Source organism: Neopsephotus bourkii, unplaced genomic scaffold, assembly GCF_033783945.1.
Source record: "Neopsephotus bourkii isolate Nb327-2 ecotype Australia unplaced genomic scaffold, CSIRO-AGI_Nbou_v1 NB_479, whole genome shotgun sequence".
Lineage (NCBI taxonomy): Eukaryota > Metazoa > Chordata > Aves > Psittaciformes > Psittacidae > Neopsephotus > Neopsephotus bourkii.
In genome coordinates, this window is record NW_026900980.1 from 2,359,137 (window position 1) to 2,382,627 (window position 23,491).

At 38.3% G+C, this 23,491-nt stretch overlaps 1 protein-coding gene across 5 annotated transcripts in view; it reads right to left on the reverse strand.

Moving 5' to 3' along the window:
- Positions 1 to 23,491, reverse strand: part of ANKIB1 (ankyrin repeat and IBR domain containing 1) — a 94,765-nt gene that overhangs the window by 36,501 nt on the left and 34,773 nt on the right. For 4 of the 5 annotated variants that reach the window (XM_061350111.1, XM_061350112.1, XM_061350107.1 and 1 more), the window contains 3 exons: positions 21,754 to 22,019; positions 4,397 to 4,697; positions 1,828 to 2,010 (listed from right to left, as the gene is read on the reverse strand). In XM_061350111.1, coding sequence (XP_061206095.1) covers positions 1,828 to 2,010; positions 4,397 to 4,697; positions 21,754 to 21,941 — 672 coding nt within the window. In that variant the 5' untranslated portion in view covers positions 21,942 to 22,019. Of the gene's footprint in view, positions 1 to 1,827; positions 2,011 to 4,396; positions 4,698 to 21,753; positions 22,020 to 22,735; positions 22,980 to 23,491 lie in introns of those variants that run through there. The other variant, XM_061350110.1, reaches the window with a different exon arrangement.

Here is a 23,491-nt window from a genome sequence, read left to right on the forward strand (position 1 = left end):
CTGACATTTTTTGGCTTGTGAATCTTTAGAGTATGTGGGAAAGCTGCCCTGGTATGTTGGACGGATCTAGGTCTGCAGGCCTGCCTGTATTTCAGTTCTCATGCCCAATAACCTTTCTAAAAACAAGTCAAATAAGGAACAGAACTGTATCTTTGAACAGTCTCAGTGAAGTGACCCCAAACTAACATAATCACCTTTTACTCAAGTCCCTTGTAACTATGAAGTCTTTAAGCTGATATTGCTCTAAGTATCTACCTTAAACAGCTATGGGACATTATTTTTTCTTGCAGAAAAGCCTCTTTAAGTGCTTCTTGATTTGCCCCATCCATATTTGCAAGTTCACCATTCTCTGAGCTGTGGTGGTGTATATGCCAGCAAAGCCATGATATAAACATAATGATAAAAATTCTTCAGGTTAAATAACTATATATCACCATCTTGAAAACTTTTTTTTTGTTTTAAGCCAAATCATTGCTATGATCCAGTCAACAACATAACCATTCAAAGAGTTCTACTTGTACAACCACAAAGGAGTGGTAAACTCCAACTGTGGCAAGAAACTGAAGCAGACTTTACAAGTGGTTTTGCCAACAGAGAAAATATAATTACAAACTGCACCCTTGCAACAATTTGGGTGTCTCAATATAGGACTATTCAGAGAAACTAAAATGAGTTAATTACATTTGCTTTTCAAGGTACAATTTAAGTATATTAAAACTCATCTCAAAACCTCTCATCTAGGAATAAACAATTTAATTAAGCTTGTTTATATTTGAATTTATTCAAGAAAATTAGTCAGAAAATTAATTGAACAATACAAAGACTTTCTTACTGCCAAATAAAGGTGACCATGTGTGGCATTTTTCAGGGAAACACTAAATGTTATCTAAGCCTACTCATATATAAATATGAATTAACTCTCTTTTAAGCCTCATTAGGTTGTAAGAGGGCTTAGCTAGTAAAAGGCAAGGCCATGCTACTTTTCAAAGGAGTAACCATACAGAAATCCATTGTCCTTTAATTTACACAGAATTATTTAGTAGTATTCACTGAATCATAGAATTTATGTATATATTCTTGTTTAGAAAGTTAGTTGATTAAAATCTGATAACGAATGGGGGAAGGAACTTTTGCTCAGAAGCATTTTAGTCAAATTATCCTTACCAAATCACAGCCTTTTGTAAGGCATACCAGAATTCAAGAAAATTTGTGTCAGTGAATTGTCTCTCTCTTTCAAAAACTGACGTCAGAATAACACCACCTGTTATTACCTGTTTTTTATTCAAGCTCGGGAATGCAGCAGCTTCAGGCATCATGTTACAAAACAAGAAAATAAATGCACTGTTTTGAAATCCTCCACCACTCAGCTGTTTTTTGGTGACATCCAACCCTGTCTCAGTCTGGGAAGATCCAAGAACATTTCCCCTATTCTATCTAACAGATTTTCTCCTGCGTTCATTTTTATCCAGAAAGGCATCTTAAGAAATATGTAAAAAAATCTTTATTTTAGAGAAACTGTTTCTCAGCTTACTGCCCCCACTGTACTTTCTATAGCCTCACAGTCTGCAGCACTTTCAAGACAGTCCATGTAATTAAGTGTCTAAATAAAACTTGTCTTTAGTTTTGTCAATGTATTTGTTACATTCTCTGAGCTTAACCTGAAAGCTGTAAGAGCTGTGTTAAAATCAAATGGTTTACAAATACACACTACAAAGTATTTCAGTACCTACTGAAATACTTGGCAGAATTTTGTCACAATGTAACTGGTACAAATAAAAAAAAAAAAAAAGAAGTGTAAAATAGCCTGAATTTAAAGTACCCTCTGACCTCTTTTTTGTCTAAAGCAGCATATTCAGCTTCAATGCTTTCAGCTTCAGGATCACGTGAAAATACCATTCGAGATTCCAGGTTAAGAGCCAGCTCTTTGTGGTGCTGTTTCTCTGCACAGTCACATGGGGTATCTTTATTTTCATTTTCTGCAAACAAATCTCCACCATGTTTTACTAGAAGCTGAAAAGTAAAACAGCAAAGCAAGCAGTTATTAATTACTAACTCTAGTAATACCCTGAAGAAAACACGGCAGTTAAGAAGAGAACAAAAAAGCATATGTGCAAAGAAAACGAAGACGAGATAAATACAATAGCAATGCTTTTTGGGAAACAAAGATTTTCTATTGTTATTAAATAAATTACTACTTGATTTCATACATAATTATACCTCTAGCCACAACAATTCCACGGAACCACAAAATCTCAGAAATACATTACAAGGCAATCCTGTACAATTGTCTCTGTTAAGTTTTAAAGACTAAAATTCTGCTCTGTTGATACGGTCAGTGCTCCATAGAAAATGAGGGGCCTGAGATCCTCGAGTACCTGGCAGGACAGAGCTAGAGACACCTTTAAATATTCTTTGTATATGGGTATAACTTGACCATTTTTCTCGAAGTAGCCACAATAAAGAAGGCTCTGAATATTTTCTGAGCAATGTGCCAAGTGCATAACAACTCAGAATAAATAATTTTAAATCATCACACAGATCTGTCAATGTGTTTGTAAAGTCAGTGGCTGGAGAAAGTGCAAAAGCAATCTCAAATAACATAAGCCAGAAAAGTAAAATGAATTGTTGGAATCTGGATTCTTTGTGGATGCATCATACACACTTTATGAAGGACACAAAAGCAAGCCTGTTTCAAACTGAAGTTTCAGCACAAGAGTTTCCATAAAATCCAATAAACCGAATACTAATATAAATATGTAGAACCATGGTACTTGCTCATGAGTCCTAATGGAACTTATCTATGAAAATTCTGAACTATTTATAAAGAATCATAGAACGGTTTGGGTTGGAAGGGACCTTAAAGTTATCACCCAATTCCAAAACGCCCTTCCATTGGCAGGGACACCTTCCAGTAGACCAGGTTGCTTAGAACTCCATCCAACCTGGCCTTGAACACTGCCAGGGACAGAGCAGCCACAGCTTCTTCGTACAACCTGTGCCAGTGTCTCACCACCCTCACAGTAAGGAACTTCTTCCTCACATCTAATCTAAGTCTCCCCCCTTTCAGTCTAAAGCCACAACCCCTTGTCTCTGTCACTACATGCTTTCACAAAAAGTCCCTCTCCAGCTTTCTGTTATGCCCCCTTTAGGTACTGGAAGGAGGCTTTAAGGTCTTCCCAGAGCCTTCTCTTCTCCAGGCTGAACAACCCCAACTCTCTCAGCCTGTCTTCACTGAGAGGTCTCTCGCTCTCTGATCATCTTTCTGGCCTGGACTTGTTCCAACAGGTCCATGTCTGTCTTATGTTGGGGTCCCCAAAGCTGAACACAGTACTTATCACTTAAATCTGTCATGGTCAAGATTAGAAGGTGGCAGAAGTAACACCAATATTAAAATAGCCCCAGAAAACATTGTGAGAGTCAGCTTTTACTGCAGAGAGGTCTCTACTGAAGTCCCACAGGTGCTGAGATGTGTTTAAGATACACAGAAGTTATCTAGAAAAGCAGGTGAATGATAAGGTAATAAACTTTGTTGATGATATTTGTTAATGAGTGAAATGTAGTCTCAATAAACATGAAGTTATGCACATAGTGAAATTAATCTTCACTTATATATAAATGCTGAAATCTGAATTGTTACCACTCAAAACACAAATCTTGATGTTATAATAGCCAGACTTATGAACATGTTAGCTGTCTTTGAAAATGTCAGAGGTCTGTTCTTGTGTTCTTTAAATTACTGGCCCAATTAAATACTAGTCCTCATTACTTGGTAGAGTTTAAAAATAAATTTGATGGGAGACCTTCAAAGTCATTATGAGCCCCAATTACTCATTACTAGTTACTACTTTCACAAACATTAAAGTGATTTTTGATTTGTGAAAAGGTATTTGTAAGTATGTTAGCACAGAGGCATGGTATCTTCTAAGAAAGCTGAGCACTGTTAAGTTAAAGACATCAAAGCTGTTCTTGATGCATGGACAGCATTCCCCAGTCTCAGCTACAGAGCGGAATAAAAAGAGCTCCCCTGTTCTCTCAGGCAGTTATTTCACTTCTCTTTACATATATAGGTATGCCTATGCTTATCTTTAAAGCTTTTTCTTCAGTGTTACAGTCTTGTGATTATTTCCAATTTTATAGGCCTACATGAGTCTTCATGCTGAGGAATTTCTGTCATGAAGTTAATGCATATATAATCCATTTTTTTCATTGTTCTCTACAGACAGTTTATGTTTTGGGCTGTTTATCTTTGTAATTTTTCCAATTAATGAAAAATAGAATTAAAAAGTTAATCCAATATACTATAACAGATTTTTTTCCCAAAACAGCTCTGTAGAACACTCTGCATGTCATTTACTAATAGCAGTATAAAGACTTGCGATTATGTATGAACTTTTACCTCAACACAGGTTTTCATCCCTGAGGCAGCAGCATAGTGCAAAGGTGTATTTTTTTTGTTATCAACAGCATCAATGGCTGCTCGTTCATATTGTCCTTCATCCAGCTTTGCTCCCTTCCACTTCAGGATCATTTGCAGACAATCTGCTCTTCTGCAGTCATCTTCTGAGGGTCGTGTCAGGCGAGGATGAAGAGCTCCTTCTGAGATCATGATCTGAGGTCCCATACACAGTAAGTGCATAGATGTCTCGTTGTGCACATTCCGTTTATTTGGGTTACCATCTCTAACAAAAAGAAAAGTTCTGCAAGTGGTGGGAAAATAGAAGAAAAATAATTAGCACACAATTCCATTAATTTCCTTGAAGAGGGAAGGGTCTATGACAGATCTCTTCTTCTTGCCAAGAGCTGACATTAGTGATAAACATTCTTAATAGATAATTATTACTGGACAGCTCTCCTCCATTTCTCTTAGGAGTCAAGAGCAAAGATCTAGACGAATTCCTGAAATATCATTAAGGACCTGTCATCAGTTGGCAGCATAAATTTTAGTTGTCAAAGTTTATTCTACAGTTCTGTGTTGTACTGCAGTAAATGTTATTAAGCCACAAGACTGATGAAACAGATACTTTCTTTTTTTCTACTCTATGACCCGAATAGCAGCGCATTCAGTAGTTTAGAAAATAGATAATGCCAGAGCAACTTTCCCGTATCTTCAGTCAGATGTCAATGCAGAACTCGTTACTTCTAGAAAATGTATGAAATACTTTTCCTGCTAGCACTGCATGCATTAAGGAAAGACTTCCTTTGCTTTCTCACTCTAGAATATATAGAAATACAAAGTAATGCAAACCTTCACACATGCAGATGACAGAGACTAGCAAGAATTTATGTCTTCTCTTGAATGCTTCAGAGGTAGTTCAAAGTTGACAATAAACTATGCCAGCAAGAAGAATCAGCTTAGGAATGAAAGGAAAACAACAGACTGATTCCTGGAATTACAACACTGATTCCTGACAGCTCCTGAGACAACGCAGCTCTCTGCTGCTTCTTGCCAGCAAAGAATTACAGAAGTTACCATCCAGTTCTGAAATGGAAGAACTGAGACATATCACACAAGTCATGTGAATCCAAACTGGCTTTAGCCTTTTGAGGTATACTAAAAGAATCTTTTTCTTAAGGGAGAGTGAATAGTAGGAAACGGCAGAGAACACCATTTCTTTGTGGGATTGGAGTCAGAGACAGCAACAGTGAAAAAATGCCAGATGACAGTAGAAAGAACAGTTCCCAGAAAGGTAATAGCAGGCTAAATCACAAGCATGGCACATACTTTCAAGAAGTCACTGCAGAAATACTTTGACTGTTCCCATAAGACTCCTGACACATAAACCCTGCAGAAGTCACTGTTCATTTCCTCTCCATGCTATTTCCTGACTCCAAACAGTTTAAGGTATGAAAGAAACAGTTATTCTGGAATCCTCATTAAGTCAATACAGGAGACCAGTTTCCACTCTCCCTGCCCTCACCCTTAAGACTAAGTTAATCACTTCCAGTTTAAAACAGGCAGCTCAGCCACCTGAAGGCAGGCACTGCCCAAATATAAAATCAGACCATATTGCTCTTGGTGAACAGCACAGAGTAGAAGAACTTGGTAACCAAATTGGCAAGAGAAAAATGTTATTTACCTCAATTATTGCCCCATGCTATGGTTACAAATCTAAATGCCACCTCCCTTTGTCCCTGACTACATCCCACCAGGCACTACATGGTATGTTCTCCTCTCTCTCAGAGATCTCCCATGCTTTGTTCAGGACAAAGAATAAGCTTGAAACTATTTTATTAATAAAGAAAGAGGCTACACAGTGTGGGTGGGGAATTTCCCTTTCAGAAATTATTGGAAACAGACTGGACAAGTATTTCAGTAGAAAAACTTAGGCACAGCTGATCTGATCCTGTGATAGATGGATGTCGATGATAGCCGTTTGGCCAGCTGCATTTCTGTCCTTTCTTCCCTCTGAAAATCTCTGAACAGTTTGAGTTTAAAATGAAACTTATTACTAAAATACTGTTCTTTTAAATAAGTGACAACAAAGTATTCAGAGGAAGAGATAAAATCAAACCAGTCTTCTCTGTGCTGCCCCATTTTGGCAGCCAAAATGTTCCTTAGAGAAATCTCTGTCATTCCATGATAGCTGACATTACAGATGCATTTGTTAGGAAATATGAATATGCCAAAATTCAGATTAAAGATGTTGCCAAAAAAGTGACAGCACATTTTGTTTGCTTGGGTTTTTAATGTTTTCAGAGGAAAGGGATTTAGCAACACAGGGAAAATGCTTCACAGCCAATTATGTTAAATGGTAAGACTAACTGGTATAAAACACTATCCAGTATGAATTTGCTTGTAATAAGCTTTACATAGTATGAAACTATAAATAAAAAGAAAGGAGGGGAAATAAAGTGAAAAAGAAGAGAGAGACAAAAGGAGGGGAAGAGGCTGGGAGGGAGGGAGGCAGGAAAGCAGGCAAGAAGGAAAGAACTCATTGGGAGCTGGGAGATTAATTCTATAGAGGCACTTAGATATGATAATACTAGATGCCTTAGATACAAGGGCTTGCAGGTACCCACTGAAAAACCTGATAGAAAACACAAGGCTAACTCTAAGTCATTTTGGTCTCCGTGAGATGTAACTTTGGAGACTGACTAAAATCTGAGTTTCTCTATTCTTATAATAAAATCTTGATCTATGGTACATCAGTATCTCTTCTTCTGTTTACCCCCTTTCACAACTTGATTCAATTTCATTTGTTATGTTTTTACTTGAAGCAAATATCACCCCTAACTTAGCCTTCAATGCAATTGTAAACTGTAGTATGAAAAGAAAAATGTAAAATTGTTACTTTTTCAATTCAGAGTCCCCAAGGAAAAAATAAGTAAAGGTTTTTTATTTGATTATTCCTTCCTTCCCCTACCCACAGCATTTACTGTCCGTAAGTCTCCTAATGTTTCATCCCCAAATTCTTGCATCTTCCTTAAGAAAAAAAGAAACAACAGTACAGATCACAGCACTGGGAAGAGCTAGTGGCTAAAGATTGTGAAAGACTTCATGTGTGGCTCCTTTTTCAGTAGTTTTTAAAACTAGGTAACATGACCAAGCCAGAAGGCCTAGTTTTACCTGACATTTGTAAAGGTAGCAGACAACTGGTACTTTCAAATTCACTGAGGAATGAGAACAGCGAGTGATAAAGAAGGGACCAGATCCCTTCAGCAGTCACTACAGAGGACTATGGTATGGTAGCAAAAGTGCCAGCTTTTCGAATGCAGAAACATTCAACAGGAATCCCTGAGGACACACAGCTGAGGAAGTACTGAGATTAAAGGCTTCCACTGGCACAAAGGCATAAATAGCAGCAAGCTCACTGTACAAAGCTAACAGAAACAATTCCATATTTCGAACAGGGTGGACTTTGTCTTTCACATCAAGTGCCTGAACTCCATTTTAAAGTTTGTACTTAGACTGTATAACATACTGGATGGTTGTGCTAATTAGACCTGCATAGCTGGAATGTCAGGAGAGTCCTTTGGGTATTTGTTAACCACATCTTTTCCTCACACTTCAAGCTGCTTTATACTGGACATACTGATTCCTGCTTCCTCTCTAATTTAGAGTAAAATGCTGCTTTAAAATTCAGTAAAGAACTGTCTGTGGTTTCTGCATGACACTGAATGAGGGCTTGAGCTTTTTTAATTTCAAGATGACCTTCATTGCCTCCTCCAAAACCAGATGAAGTTTCTCTAGTATCTTCAGCTATCTAATCATCACCTTCTAGACTTAATAATATTACAATGTATGTTACTGTTTTCAATATTTAGTCTTTATCATCAGTGGAATTCCAGGCTGTAGTATTTTAAAGCATGTGATTCCCTCCTGAATCAGATTACAGTGCATTTGATTTCAGAATAGCACAATGGTTTTTTTTCGTGACCTGTAAAAGCCATAAATCAAACACTTTGTATAACAAAGCAGTATTTTACTCACAAAAAAAAATATAAATAACCCTGGCTAACATAATAGCAAGGTTAACTGAATTATATCAGTTAAAGAGAACATCCTGCCTATATTCATCTACTTAAGTGTATTTTTTTAAAAGCCTTACTATATCTTTCTCAACAACTCAGCTGAAATTCTCTTTAATAATCCCAAACTACAGGGATTTCATCCCTATTTGACTGACTGTATGTTGTACCCTATTAGTTTTCCATTACCAACATTTATGTCCGTTTATAAAAGAACCTTTGCAGAAGACACAAATGCTGAATGGATACAAAAGCTCTCCAACAGCTCAAGGTAGATATTTAATCTCATCTGTTACAGTTCAGTGATGAGATGGTCTACCCTAGGCTGAAACTCTGTGCATAAAAGTAGAATTTGAAGGCTATCTAACTAGTACCCCTTTTTGAATTTCTCCTTGAAGGGTTAACCAATGTTTAAAAGATAGATTTATTAGTGAGCAACTATTAGTAAAACTTAACTGTTTTAAGAAGTTATGTGTACCCTAATCTAAAATGAGAAGTGTGTCCTGCCTGTTTGCAGATTCTCTGTTATTAAACAAATAGAAAGGCACTTTATTAACCAAATGATGAAACGTTCCAGGTTGGATTTAAATAAAACAGCATTGTGCTTAGTATTGCTCCATAGCACAAAGAATAACCCTACTCAAATAAGTCTATCAGCCAGGTAGATTTTCAACCCCTGCAGCAGAGAGAAATCCTCCCTAGAAAGCTATTATATTGCGTAAGCCAAACATTTGCCCCCTCTAACAAGGTTAACTGCTAAAATATTGTCCCAACAATCTCTAAAGACACGGAAAACTTCAGAAAGAACCATATGCAAATTTTTGAGAACAATTTTGTGGCATTTGTAAAAAAAAACCAAAACACCACTTTTGGGCTTGGGGAAAAAACAGGTTTGATTACTTGTTCTTCTTGCCTGTCACTCAACTTCTGTGTCTCATAAATGGGTGTGACAAACACCAGAGCCAACAAAGGCAACCAGTACCTCACTTTGAACACATAAACAGGTTTCAAAGTGCCACACTATTAACCCATTTTAACTCTTTAATCTCTTCCGAAAGATATTAAAGAGAGGACCAGTGTAAGTCAACACTGGAAAGCCCAGCTGAACCCATGACTTAAAGGTCAGAGATAACCAGAGTCCAAAAAAAGGGTAAATTAATACATCTTACATCACAAATTCATTATCTGATAGGGGTCCACTTTTATCAGAGGTATTTGGTGCATAAAGACTTTCAGAGAGAGTGTTATGGACCCCTTCACTTTGGTTCCCAACTTCAATAGGTATGAAAAGCTAAATTTTGCCTGGAAACATACTGATAGAGTGAAAATATGCATTGCCAATGGGAAATACCACTAAACCACAAGGCAGCCAGACTTTACTCTAGCTGCAGTTTCCAGATTTTGCTTCAAGCTGTACCTCTTTGCAGAACTCAAACTTGAGGTGGCAAAACATCAAAAAAGTGTTGAAAAAAGTGACAAAAAAAGAAAGGGCTGTAACATTCACACATACTACTGTCTGTATTTGCAGAAAATCAGCAAGAGACTCAAGATCACAAGGCTGTGAACTTGAATATTAAACAACTGGCACATTCCTTCACTCTGGGAAACTAACATCAACACAACCATTTCCTCAGGTTTTTATAAACTCTTCCCTGTTAGGGACATGAAACCCACCATATTTACAGTTTCTTTGTCTCTTTAAATAAATGTTATACATTATAGCTATACATAAGTATACCCATACATATCCATGCATATAAAAAAACATATAAAAATGTATCTATATATAAAAAATAGAACCAAAATAAAAACTAGTGTAAAATTAAATTATAAAGGTAATTCTGACAGTTGGAGACTAAAGCAAGTCTGAATCTGCTCAAAGACAGTGAAACGTACTGAGTTTTGAATGCAAAGCATTTCTGTGTACTATATAAATTACACATCAAATTGCACTGTTCCTTTAAGTAAGGTACTAGAAAAAAGGAGAGCTGCAGCAACAAAGAAAACTAATCTGTACATGTTCCCTTTCATAACATCCCCTTTGGTCCTTGGGTTAGCCTATATAAGTCTAGCTTGCTATTAGAAAAGCTACTGCATGTTCCAGTGCAGGTATAGACCTAAAGCTCATAGCTTTCTGAGCATGAAGAGAATATGGGTAAACCATGAGTTACAACAACATACACAAAAGCCAAGCCCTGTTAGCCAGTAATTTAAAAATCATATGCAATGAATTAATTCATACAATTATTGAATCATTCAGCTTCCAACACAGGTCAATACTAATGCATTAAACCTTGAATCATTATGGTAATTTCATTAACTCAAAGTACTTCTGTACTCAAACAAAACAACCACAGTGTTGCAAGTACTTGAAATCCTTTTACTCATTGCTGACAGCTCTATAGAAGTATAAGCTGGTTTAAATAATTTTGTGAAGGTATTATTATTTACCTGATGTTGAAAACCACATCTAGCAAAAGTAATTATTTTCATTCATTATATAGTGAAAGAATTTTCTTTATTAGTATTTACAGGTTCTTCTCTGTTTCATTAATATTCTTAAGCTTCTCTTACAGCCCAGGAACCTCCTACATGCAACAAACACATGGGCAGGAGACAGTGACTATTTCTATTCTAAGATAGAGAATCTCCTTACAGATCATTGACCATTTATCAAAGAAAAAAAAACAGAGACTATTATCCTTACTTTTTGTAAGCCTTAAATTCAATTGGCCCCTTGCCTAAGAACTGTTACCACACTACCAGAATTCCCATAAACACTAGTAATACCCTGCTATAGCAAGGAACAAAGTTAAACCAGTGGTGATTTGGGCTAACAGCAAAGGAAACACCTGAGTGGATGCCAATGGTACTGTCCCCACTGTTGACAGAAGTCTGAGAACAGCTAATTCTTTGTCCCCAAATTTTAAGTCTTCACAGACATATCAAGATCCGTTATGTCAAATACCCTGCTGTGGCCTCCAGTTCTGTATTTTTCCTAAACAGAAATGCCTCCCATTTGTTCTCATTCATGTGACTCTTCCCAAGTACGGTACACCTGGCAAAATGGGTTAAATCAATTTCCTGAGTACTCAAACAATTTCTGCTGATTTTCAGAGAAAACCACCAATTTGATAAGCAAGTCCAGACTATGGCACATACGAATCATGTCTTTTACTTACAGCAACTAAAGGTTCAAATGGAAATCTTTGATTCTGCCAACATACACTCTTCTGGGCCTATTTCACTTATGGACTTAATGTAATGTTCAGTACAAAAATACTGCCTAGAACGCAAGCACTGTCTTCACTCTCTGCTAAACTGGCTCTAAAAAGCTTTACAATCTTTTTCACTGTATTGCTTGCCCAAATAGCTCGCTTCCAAAAGACTATAAAAGTGATTAAAGGTAGGTCAGCACTGGACCTGTATCATGGTTTAAGCCCAGGCGGCAACTAAGTACCACTTGGTTATTTGCTCACACCCCTCAGCTCCCCAGTGGGATGGGAAAGCGAATGAGAAAAAAAAACAACACTGGTGGGTTGAGATAAGAACAGTTTAATAACTGGAATAAAAGTAAAATAATAACAATGATGAGGCTGAATAAAGAGACAGAAAGAGAGAAAGGAGTAAACCCCACCCCCAAGAAAAAACAGCAGTGATGCACAATGCAATTGCTCACTACCTGCTGACCAATACCCAGCCCAACCCGAGCAGCAACCAGTCCCTTACAGGTAACTTCCCTCTGTTTATATACTGGGCGTGATGTGCTGTGGTATGGAAACTTCGGCTAGTTTGGGTTAGGTGCCCTGTCTCTGTGCCTAAAGCTCTTGGCTTCTTGTGCTCCTCCTCACTGGCAGAGCACAAGAGACTGAAAAAGTCCCTGATCAGGGTAAGCGCTACTTGGCAACAACTAAAACACTGATGTGTTATCAGCATTGTTCTCAAGCTGAAGCCAAACACAGCACTGCACCAGCTACTAGGAAGAAAATTAACTGTATTCCAGCCCCAAATCAGGACAGTCTGAGTTTCAGTTCTGGACTGCTTCATGGTAATGTAGTAGCCCATCACCTAAAGACACCTAAGAACGGCCTTATACAAATATGCATCGATAAAGAACTTGCTGCTCTCTTTACTATAAAGTGCAAATAGTTCAAAAAGTTTCTTTGGTTTACTGGTTTTATGCCAGCCAGTATGATTAAGTATGACCTTCTACCAGTAGATACTAATCTGTGGCTTGGTACAACACAAAAAAACAAGGACAATGTGCAGGAGTGGCAAAGGGATACAACTGAATTGTGGAGCACTGATCCAAAGATAGTGTACACTAAAACTGAGGAACATAAAACTTGGTTAATCCTTACATTTGTTATACTGGGGCCCAAAAAAATCATGCTTTATATATATATAGTTCCTATGCCTGTTAGGAGGAACAGAAGTAGTACTGAAACACAGAACTAAACCATTCCTGTTCAAAAAAGTATGAACAACACCCTGAAGTTATCCTTAACCAGAAAGCCACTGTATTTATTTATGACTGACTTGAGCTTGGCCTTCCTTGGAGAGTCAGGAATACTGTTTCCATGATCCTATGGCACTTCCAGCTTTTATTTCAATATTCGGAGTGAGATTTCAAAAGAAAAAGAGCTGAGCGCCAAACTGGAAGTGGCTTCCACTGGAGCTGGCTGCTCACCAGCAGCTTTTGCGACTAAATGTCTTCTGTGATGCAAAATCTATGTGATTTTCATCTCTGCCACTGGCCTTTTCTTCTATATATTTCTTTACAGCTAGAGCCAATTCCCAAACTTAGGTCTCATCCTTCCAGCCTTCTCTCCAAATCCCTCCTTTGAACACAGTTTTTTCCCAAAAGGACTATCCACATCGAATTCTCAGGTAACTGTAAGACTATTATTTTCAGACTGGTTTCAGACAGTTGTCAGATGACTACAAAGCACTGTTTAAGCACAGAGCTTTGCCTTTCTGAGCACAGACAACTATCAACATATCAGCTTGTAAATCACCTAGCAGTGTATGACATCTAGTGTTGATATTATTTATAGATCAGCAATAATGGTGAAATTACACAGGAATACTAACAGGTCTTGCATCATCTCTATTTCTTAAAAACTATGAATGTACTACAGAGATTGTCTCATCTTCCTCTCTGTCCCTCCAGTAAAAATCCCTTCAATCTGTATGTTACTTGATCTTTCATGACACAAATTTGAATTTTCCTTAAATGTCCAAATGAAGTAATTTTATTACATTTGAATTGAAAAAAATATTTTTTCTACAAAATCAAATAATCTACAGTCCGTATTTTGGCCAAAAGAAAAACTGAGATTATATACAATATCACTGGATATTTTAGCTGGACATTGCATTCAGCTATAAAAGTTAATCAGTTATTTCTGAGAAATTTACTTCTTGTTAGTAGAAACAGAAAGTCTCTCAATCATTATTCCGATAACTACTGAGCCAACACATCTCTCTGCTAAGGAAACCACATGTGCCTGTAACCCCCGGGTGAAGCCAAGCCATTTGACACAATGATTCAGCAGTTACCAATCAACTCGACAGTCACAAACTACCTGGCAACAGAATTAGCTGAAATACTCAGTCACCCTGGCTGGCAAGGACCAAAGCTGTACTGCTCTATAACTCAAATATAATAGTTCTTTGCCTGTAGTAAAATGTTCACAAGGTTTCTACTAAGGAGGACAACACAGAATAAAAAAATCTTTGATAACGTACTGCATGAATATATCTAATCTCACCAGCTATCTTACTCTGCAGTACCTGATTTCCAAGGAAAGAAAGATAATAACAGTGTGGGGAATAGATGATCATTTTAGTAAGAGTGTTTAAACAGTGTCTAAACATACAGGGAAGAGCACTGTAACCTAAGGTTCCTGCTTTCCTAAGGGTGCAGAAAAACCGAGTATCAAGAAGCAGCAATAAATAAACACATGCAACAGCAGCACTTGTAACTGGAAAGCAAGTCTGTGTTGTGACCAATAAACTCTGTGGGCATCATACAGATTCAACTTATTAAAGCTAAAATATTCAGAAATCAGCTAGAAAGGGGGCAGTTTTAGGAGCTGAAAACAAAGCTGACTGGCATTTGAGCTCTGCTTGTAAGCCAGACTGATTGATTGATGGCTTGACTTCGCGAAGATTTGGGAAGGGCTTTACCCATGCTTACTACAAGTGTGCTGATGACTAAAAGGGCGATGTGGGATAGGCAAATCTGACTGGAAAGAAGGCTGCTTGGTCATTCAGGATTTTTCCCAACAAGACTCTCATCTGGGTCAGTCTCGACTGATCAATGTTCTGAACTGCCTGCATGCAGGGTTGGGTCTGTGACTTCCAGTGCACCTTATCACCTGCCGTTTCCTCCCTCACCTGTCGCTACAGGGCTTTATAAGTGTGAGTAAACCCTTCGAGCCTGCACAGTGGATTTTTAGGTAAGGCACAGAGTGTGCGGAACTGGTGCCACCCTTTACACCTGAGGTTTACCTGCCAGGGTCTAGCAAGCTCAGATGGTGACAGCAAAGTCCTCAGGTCGTAGGTTTGATTAGAGTGTCCTTCTCTTAGATGGATGGCTTTACAAGGCTAGATGAGCTCCATCTGCCCAGGTTTGAAGTTAGAGTTTTCCTTCTCCTAGGACGGTTGACTGAAGGCTAGTGTAAACATGGCTTGGCTTCGTGAACAAAGATTTGGGAAGGGCTTTAGCCGTGTTTATTATAATTCCGAACATGACTGTCATCTCCTGGGTCAATCTCGAGTCACCAATGTTGCAGCAACACAACATCAGTAGGGTAAAACATCTAGGTGGGATTCTGACTTAGAGGCGTTCAGTCATAAGCCCACAGATGGTAGCCTCGCACCAGTGGCTCCTCAGCCAAGTGTATGCACCAGCGGTCTGAACCTGCGGTTTCTCTCATACTGAGCAGGATTACTATTGCAACAACACATCATCAGTAGGGTAAAACTAACCTGTCTCATGACGGTCTAATTAAGATAAAGCCTACCCACTGCCTTGTATTTTGTGAGGACGTTGCAAGGAGCATCAGGGAGGCCACGCATCTCAGCAGTGAAGCCTGCTTTTAAATCAGATTTTGAGCTTTAGGAGAAAAAAACAAGCGTGTTAAGTCAGATAAAGGTTTAAGTTTTTCAGCCTGCCTTAGCTGTACTTCAGAAGATGGTGCCCAACTGGGTGACAGCCTTTAAGAAACCTAGCAAACACTACTGCTGCTACCTCAGGTCTGCAGCTGCTCCTCTACATGTCCCCACTGTTTTCTGTCTTTGGCAGTTTTTCCAGTGAGGATCCAGTCATAATAAGAGCTTGCTCAGTTTTAAAGGCTTCCTAATTTTATCACTCCTCCATCCTGTTCTTGAGACTGGGTATCATGAAAATGAGCTTACAAACGACTTTTTTCTACCATCCAGTCACATGCTTTGCTCCTGAAGTCATGGGCATTTCAGTTCACTCGGTCCTCTTGCTTCTGTACAAAACACTCCCACAAAAGCCTGGTCAGATCATGTTCTTCATGTATTATGGCCTACATAAGATCAAAACCTCCCTTTGATATTTCAAACTCCAAAGCACTTAGTAGGTGACCAAGCTTCATAACCATATAAAATAACTAATCTGGAAAGGGTCCTGCAGAACCAAAACCCAGGTATTTTTTCAGAAGCTGAGTGGAACAACAACAAAACATTCACATAAATACAATTCAGATCCAAACACTGCACTTATCATTCATCACAGACCATGGAAGTGAACATTTAGCACTATATCACAGGCAGTATCTCCCACAAACAGCATTCATGTCTGACACTGTACAACTGTGAAAGTGTTCAATTTACAGTTTTGCAGGAGCTGAGAATTCAACTTTATGAGAGTTAGCATATTCTAGGATGAGATTCATTCTATCAGCCCTGGAGATCTACAATGCAGACAACTACAGCTGATCCAGTTCTTTTAGATTTCCTTTATAATCAACAGGAAGAAACAGGTACTTCTAGCACACAATCGGTTTAATATCTTATGGTCAACTTCACAATAAAATGAACTATGCTGTCACCTTCACTAATTATTCTGACTAGATTTATTCCCCAGGTCTACACTGACTATAAAGAGATTCTAGCATGAATAATTCCAATGCAGACATACTTACTTTTATGAATAAAATTAGTCTTAAAGAAAATTATATTCTAAATATCAAATTTATCTGTGTAATCACTGATAATTAAAAGGAAGCAAGCTTTTTGTTGTTTGAAAGCAAATAATCTAGATGATAACATTCTAATAAATTATTCAAATGAGCTATTATAACATATCGCCATCTTTTAAGTTATTAAAACAGGGTAGAATTCTTTTGCTGTATGAAGGAAAGGGAAAATAGGTGGATAACCAGTCCACTTCTGGCTTAAATATTCACAAAGTGCTCAGACATAGGAGCATGAAGAACCTATCACTGATTTAAAAAGCCTCCCAGCAAGGCTACAACACTGAAAGTCATACCACAAATATATTGTGAAAATGATGGTTTATCTAAGATTTTTTTTTCCTTCCACCGGTAAGTAGTGTCCTCATGATTTCCAGCCACATCATCTCAGCCCCCCCTCTGAAAAAGCCTACTCTCTTGTATTTCATGAGTGGTTCACCAACAGCCCAACCACACTGACAGCAGTCCTTTCAAATTGAGCAGTCAGATGGTCTCAGGTGTACCTCAGACAAAAAAAAAAAGGAACTTTTTTCTCTTACTTCCAGAAGCCTTACCTATCACCACCTACTTGTTAGCTTGCAGTGAACAGTCTGAATAGCCACATCAATACAGTTTTGTGACACATAGATGACATTTCTGAACTAGAGCTGTTAACAACAAAGGCAAACTTCTCTTAACATTAGTGCTGAATTTAAGCACCACCAGCAGATGTCTAGAGACTGTAGCAGAGCAGAAAATCATTGAGTAAATCACACTCAAATTGTTCCTGCTGTATTTACAATATAGTCCAACTTGAAATGTTTATTTTTTTGCTTCCAAAATGAAGAGTAACCTTCTTCTGTTTTGTGGACAGCTTTCAAGGCGTATATTTTCCTTTTGTATCTTCTTATTTTTAGTAAAAGGCCCCAGACTTTTAGGGGTAAGAAAGGCTGCTGCAGCTCCATGTCCCCAGGTCCAGCCAGTAGAGATGCTGGGCTGCATTTTCAATAGACATACATGCAAACATACATATGCAATACATATAGGTGGTCCACACAGATGTATGTGGACAGAAACACTCAGCACTCACATGACCACAAACAACCCTGGCAGCCTCATTTTAGGTGAGCAGGATGACGGTCTGCTACTGGGAAAAATATGCATGTTAAGAATGTTTTTCCTGTAACTGGAAACGTTTTTTCCTGTAACTGGAAATGTTTTTCCTGTTTTTCCTTTAGTAACTGGCCTCGGATGCTATTTATCCTGTAGCTGGTGCAGGATGAACTGGACCTTCCAGTTACCTTGCACACTGAGTACTGCAGATCCTCAGTAACTGGCCTTAGACAGTACCAGTACCTCACCCCTGGATCCTCAGCTGCCTCAAACAGGCCTTCTGGCTGACCTGTGGAACTAATACTGATCTGAAACATGGCTCCCACGCCACTTACGCTACTCACTGGCTAGGCCAGCTTGATGTTCACCAGACATTACATGCCAATATATGTACTAACATATGCATGCAGTTTGGTCTCTCCACCTGCTGGCACCCAAGGCTCAGAAGCCACCCTATCACGAGATGCCACCTTCAGTTGCTGGTACTTAGACCTCCATACACAAATATGCCCAGAGAATAGTTCCATCACCTGAGAAAACAGTTAAATGAAAAGGCCAGACTCTGGTGATCAGGCATGGTCAGATAAACATCATGGTGTAACAAGCCACCCATTTCCATGTCACTAGCCCCATTTAGTGCCTGCTCTACTGTCCTAAGCATATTCCTCCTCAAACCACCTTCATCTCTCTGGTGGGTTGACCTTCACTGGCCACAAAGTACCCACCCAGCTACTCTCTCACTCCCACTCCTAATGGGACTGGGGGAGAAAATGCAACAAAAAAGCTTGTGGAGATTACTCACAGGCAAAACAGACAACTGGGAAACTGAATTTTTTTTTGCTAATTAAACAGAGCAGGATAGTGAGAAATAAAAACAAAACTAAACACACTTTTCTTTCATTCCCCCTTCTGCCCAGTCTCAACTGCATTCCTGACTCTTCTACCTCCTCCCCCACCACGCAGTCATAGACAGGGAATTGGGGTTGTGGTCTATTCATAATGATTCATCAGAGAACCGCTGAGCACAATGTAACTTCTGGCAACCAGCAGTTGCAAAGCAGTGCTTCAAAAATTACTGTCTGTGCTAATTAGCCAGGACCAGCAATTTTTGGTTTCTAAACATTAAATGATCTGTTAAAATAAACTGATCTGTCACATAAACATTATACAGGGCTGCAGACTGAACAGGAGTTACATATTAAGGGACTGTCTAACTATTTTCCATTTTTTATGTCAATATTTCTACTAGTCCAAATCTATAATACTTACGAAAAATTATCATAGAAACTATCTCAGTATTTTAACACACTCTTGCTGAATCTTGTGAAGAGGAAAGATATGAACAGCAAATTTTCCAATTTTTACAGCTTCATTATATACAAAATCCAGTTCCTGGGCTCTAAATACTGGATGATAGGTGCAGCACCCCGATGACTCAACACCTGCAGTGTTCAACTGTGCAGCTCAAAACTGGTGAGAAAGTTCTGTTGGCTTAAGTTTCTGCCAGCAGACTTCGTGCTGGATGATACAGACTTTGTCCAGGTCAGGAGTTTTGCTTCATGACACTTTCACCTCCTCTCCAGTTTCTTGTTTCTCCACTTACTTGGTGCCTGTGCTTTCACCGTGTTTTTGGAGTCACCACCAGCCATCTATATAGTATGTCCCTTTGCCTCAGTATTTGGTAACCCCATTGCCAGACAGGTTATCTCTAAACGTTCCAGAATATCTCTATCAATGCGTTCTGTTATGCAAAAGTTGCACTCACAACTGCATTGCACTACTCTATTTTGAGAAAATTTCACACGGAAAAACATGTCAGTTCATATTCACCTCCAATAACACAGATATCAGCCTATAAGGAAAAGCTGAATGATACAGTATACATGTAAGTAACATCTGGACTTTGAACTACACGTAATGTAGCTACAGATTCCCAGACACTTAAAATGCTTAATGAAGTGATACATATAAAATACTATAGTATTATGGACATCTCATAATTGCAAGTTTCTCTCAAAACAGATTAAAATTAATTTATTTTTAGCTACTGTACTTCACCAGTAAATCAAAGCATTAACTTTACTATTCAATTTATTTAATTTCTGCCATATCCAGGACTTTCTGTATCAGAAGGAAGAGGCTTAATTGGAAATCACCTGTGCCCTTTGTACTACCAACTTTGCAAATGGGCATACTCCAAGTCTGATATTTATTCACTATTACTACTTTGCTTAGATAGAAAGGCTACATTTTCCTGCAGCATGTCTTAGACAAGGGTTCTGAAAAAAATAAAAAAAGGCCTTAGAAAGACAACAGAAAACTAAATAGTGAAAAAAACCTCAGAAAATTATTCCTAGCCACAGTGACGATAGTTCAGGTTTTCAGAAGCAGACTCTAGCAATAACAGCAGTTTTACTACGTTTACTGGCAAAAAATGTATTGCAAACCTTGGATTTGAACTAGAAAAAAAGAATTATTCCTTTGATCATTTGTTTGCAAATTTGTAGGCAAATAACACTGAGTTGTCCTGTGAGATTTAGATGCTAAGGGTCCCATGCAGTAGTAAAATGTCATTTCTAAATTACCTTTTACTTAACACAAAGCAATTATTTGAGATCTTATCATAACAGTGCAATATGAATTAAGTAATGGACTGCTCAGAAGTCTGGAATTATGACTCAATTTCTTCGCATGTGTGCAATTTCATGTGTCCTTGCTGTTTCAGTGAGATTGTATTTTCTTAAGAGGTATTTTCTGGAGAGAAATAACCTGAAAGTCTCATAGAAAAAAAAAAATCACAAGGAAAATGTAAATTAAAAACTGGGTGCTATTTAAAATTCAGTGTAGTTATTTTTTTTTTTCTCTAATTCAAGAACAAGGAATGGGGGAAAGTTTGAGGATGTTAAGAAAAAAACAAATTCAGCAATGAAATAAAAACATCAATTAAAAATAGAAACAGAGTATACATGGGGGCAGACAGAAAAATATTTAGCAAAAATCAAGATATATGAAAGGTTATAAAGTATAAGAAACTGCTAAGTTAATCTAAAATACTGTGGAAAACTTTATGGTGGGAGGCCAGACAGCTAGTGAAGTTACAGCATATGAGGGACAAAACAAATCTTATGAATACCACAGGTCCATCAGTAGACATAAACACAGAGATGAAAAGAATATTAACAATACAGTTTAGTAATGTTTCTGTTCTGTTTCCAAACATAAGGAAGAGGATATTTATGAAATCCTCTCTAACTTACTACCTGCTGAAGAAGAGGTTTAGCAATGTCTACACAGCACCAGCTTGATGAAATATTAGACCAGAACAGCTTGTACCTGAAATGTCCCGACATGATAAGATGTTAATCCTTAATTGATCTTAAAGCACTGACAAAAGTACAGAAGAATGGAAGTAGCTAACATTAGGGATTGCTGTGCATGTTGACCGTGACAGTAATAAACTTACTCATTATCAAGATACTAACATAATAAATAAAATATAAATAATAATAATAAATAAAAGCTGTCTGAATAACACAGGAACTGGAAATGTATACTGGGCCATCTGAAATTATGTACAATCAGTTTGATATACATTAAGTATGGCTTTACCAACAGGTTATTAAGACAGGAAAGCACATCAAAAACAGCAGAACAGGCACTATTTGCAAAGAACTGTGTTACAGGAGTCTTCAGGAAGCCAGCTAAAACTGTCCAAAACTAACGTTACAAGGAAGAAACAAAGACACTAAAAATCAGATTAAAAACCATTATACCAGTCTGTGATTACAGACTAATTTGCATGATTTTTATTAATACTTGAACATGTTATAAATTCTGTGTTTGCAATACACATACATACGCACGTATACATACACACACGAGGTATTTATAAGCTAGCTGAGACTCCTCCATTTCTTAGGTGAGTTATTCACAGTGAAACAAAACTTCAGATGATACTTACCCCAGAATACGGTTCATTCCATGTCTAGCAGCATAATGGAGTGGAGTATTGTGCTGGTACGTTTCTCCATATGAAGTATTTGGGTCAAGAGTTTCTTTTAGTTGAGGGTTGCTCTCATAGATCTGGCAGGCCAAGTTTTCATCTCCATTTATAAGAGCTTTGCGGAATTTGGTGGTTGTATTTCCCATGTTGCTATCCTAGCTATCAATGGCACTTTTTCCTTTCCCCTTCATCCACTTGTACAGTTCTGTAACATGCTTCACAGCCTAAAAAGACAAACAATATTTCAGTTATTCTGTAAAACACCCTTTTGTAGATTAATTCACCCAGAGTTACAGCACTGAAAGCAGGCATGTAAAGAAGTACAAAGGGCCTGTAATCTCTACTCATGAATTGCTGAAGTCCTTCTCAGCTTCTCAGTAAATACACACAAATTCCCAGTTCTCCACAGATTATTTGGCTGATAAATTGTGTCACGTCCCTGTGCAAACATTGTCACAACCTATACTCTTTGAACACAAAGAAAAAAAAAAGGCCATTATCCACCTATATTAGAAGACGGATGAACACCAACTCTTCATGAACCAGAAGTGAATTAGAAGCAATTTCAAAACACAGTAGAACCGAAGCAAAATTCTTAAACAAGGAGCTAAAATTCTTCAAAAGCATGCAGAAAGCAGACATCAGTTTAACTTTTACTTAAAGAAGATGATGTAAAAATGTGCTTGAAGCACCTGCGTTTGTGTGGATGGGTGTAATCAGCATCCTTCTGTGCCAGCAAGACAAATGCACATGAACACAGGAATTACCATGGCCCCATCTTAACAGTTCTGCTAAGCAGACTCTAAAATACTTAAAACTACATTTGGAGACCAACAGCGGATGGGCCCATACAATGCCAGGCATTATACTGACACAAACCAACTGCACCTTACAAGTACTTCAAACTATTTCCCAGCTGCTATGCTCCCCAGCCTCTCACCTGTATCTGACGAAGGGGACCAGCAGATTGAGTTGCATTAAGACAAGGCAAACACAGCATCTCTGCTCATGACAGGAGACACGAGAAGCTTATCAGACTGTGCAGTCAGGAAGAGCACATGATGGTTTGTCAGAGTGACAGGCAGGGGACTCGGCACCAGTCTGCAGCTGGCAGCATACTGAACCTTCTAGGTCTCTTTTGTGCATGAGTCATCCCATCCAGACTGCACCATGCCAGACCTTTCACCCCACAAAGCACACACTGCGATCCAAATATGCCAGGCACAGCAGATCAGGAAGTTGAGATGTATTACGCTGGGCACATATAATGAGGCAGGGCAGGAGCTGCTTCATACTTAATGCCTTATATTCAACCTGTTGAAACTATCTCAAAAGTTCGATTTCTACTTTGGTATTCCAGCACAGTTACCAGTGCCCAGACAGCCTTATAGACAGAAAAAATATAGGAATCCAAGGGGTCTAGAGCTGCAGAAAATCCAAGGAAATCAGGATGCAGACGCAATTAATGTGAAAACGATTTGGGGAAACCTGGGGAAGAACTGCAATGACATAATTGTTTCCCAGAATAGTCCTCATACAAGCTGTTTTCAGCTAGTGTCATGAATTTATATACCACGTTACATCCTAGTGTTTTAGCAGCTTTCCCCATCCTGCACAAGATCTTACCAGCATGAGTCTTGCACTATCTCCTCTCTGGAATTCCTCTGAGATGTCATTTTGGGAAGGGGAGGGAAAA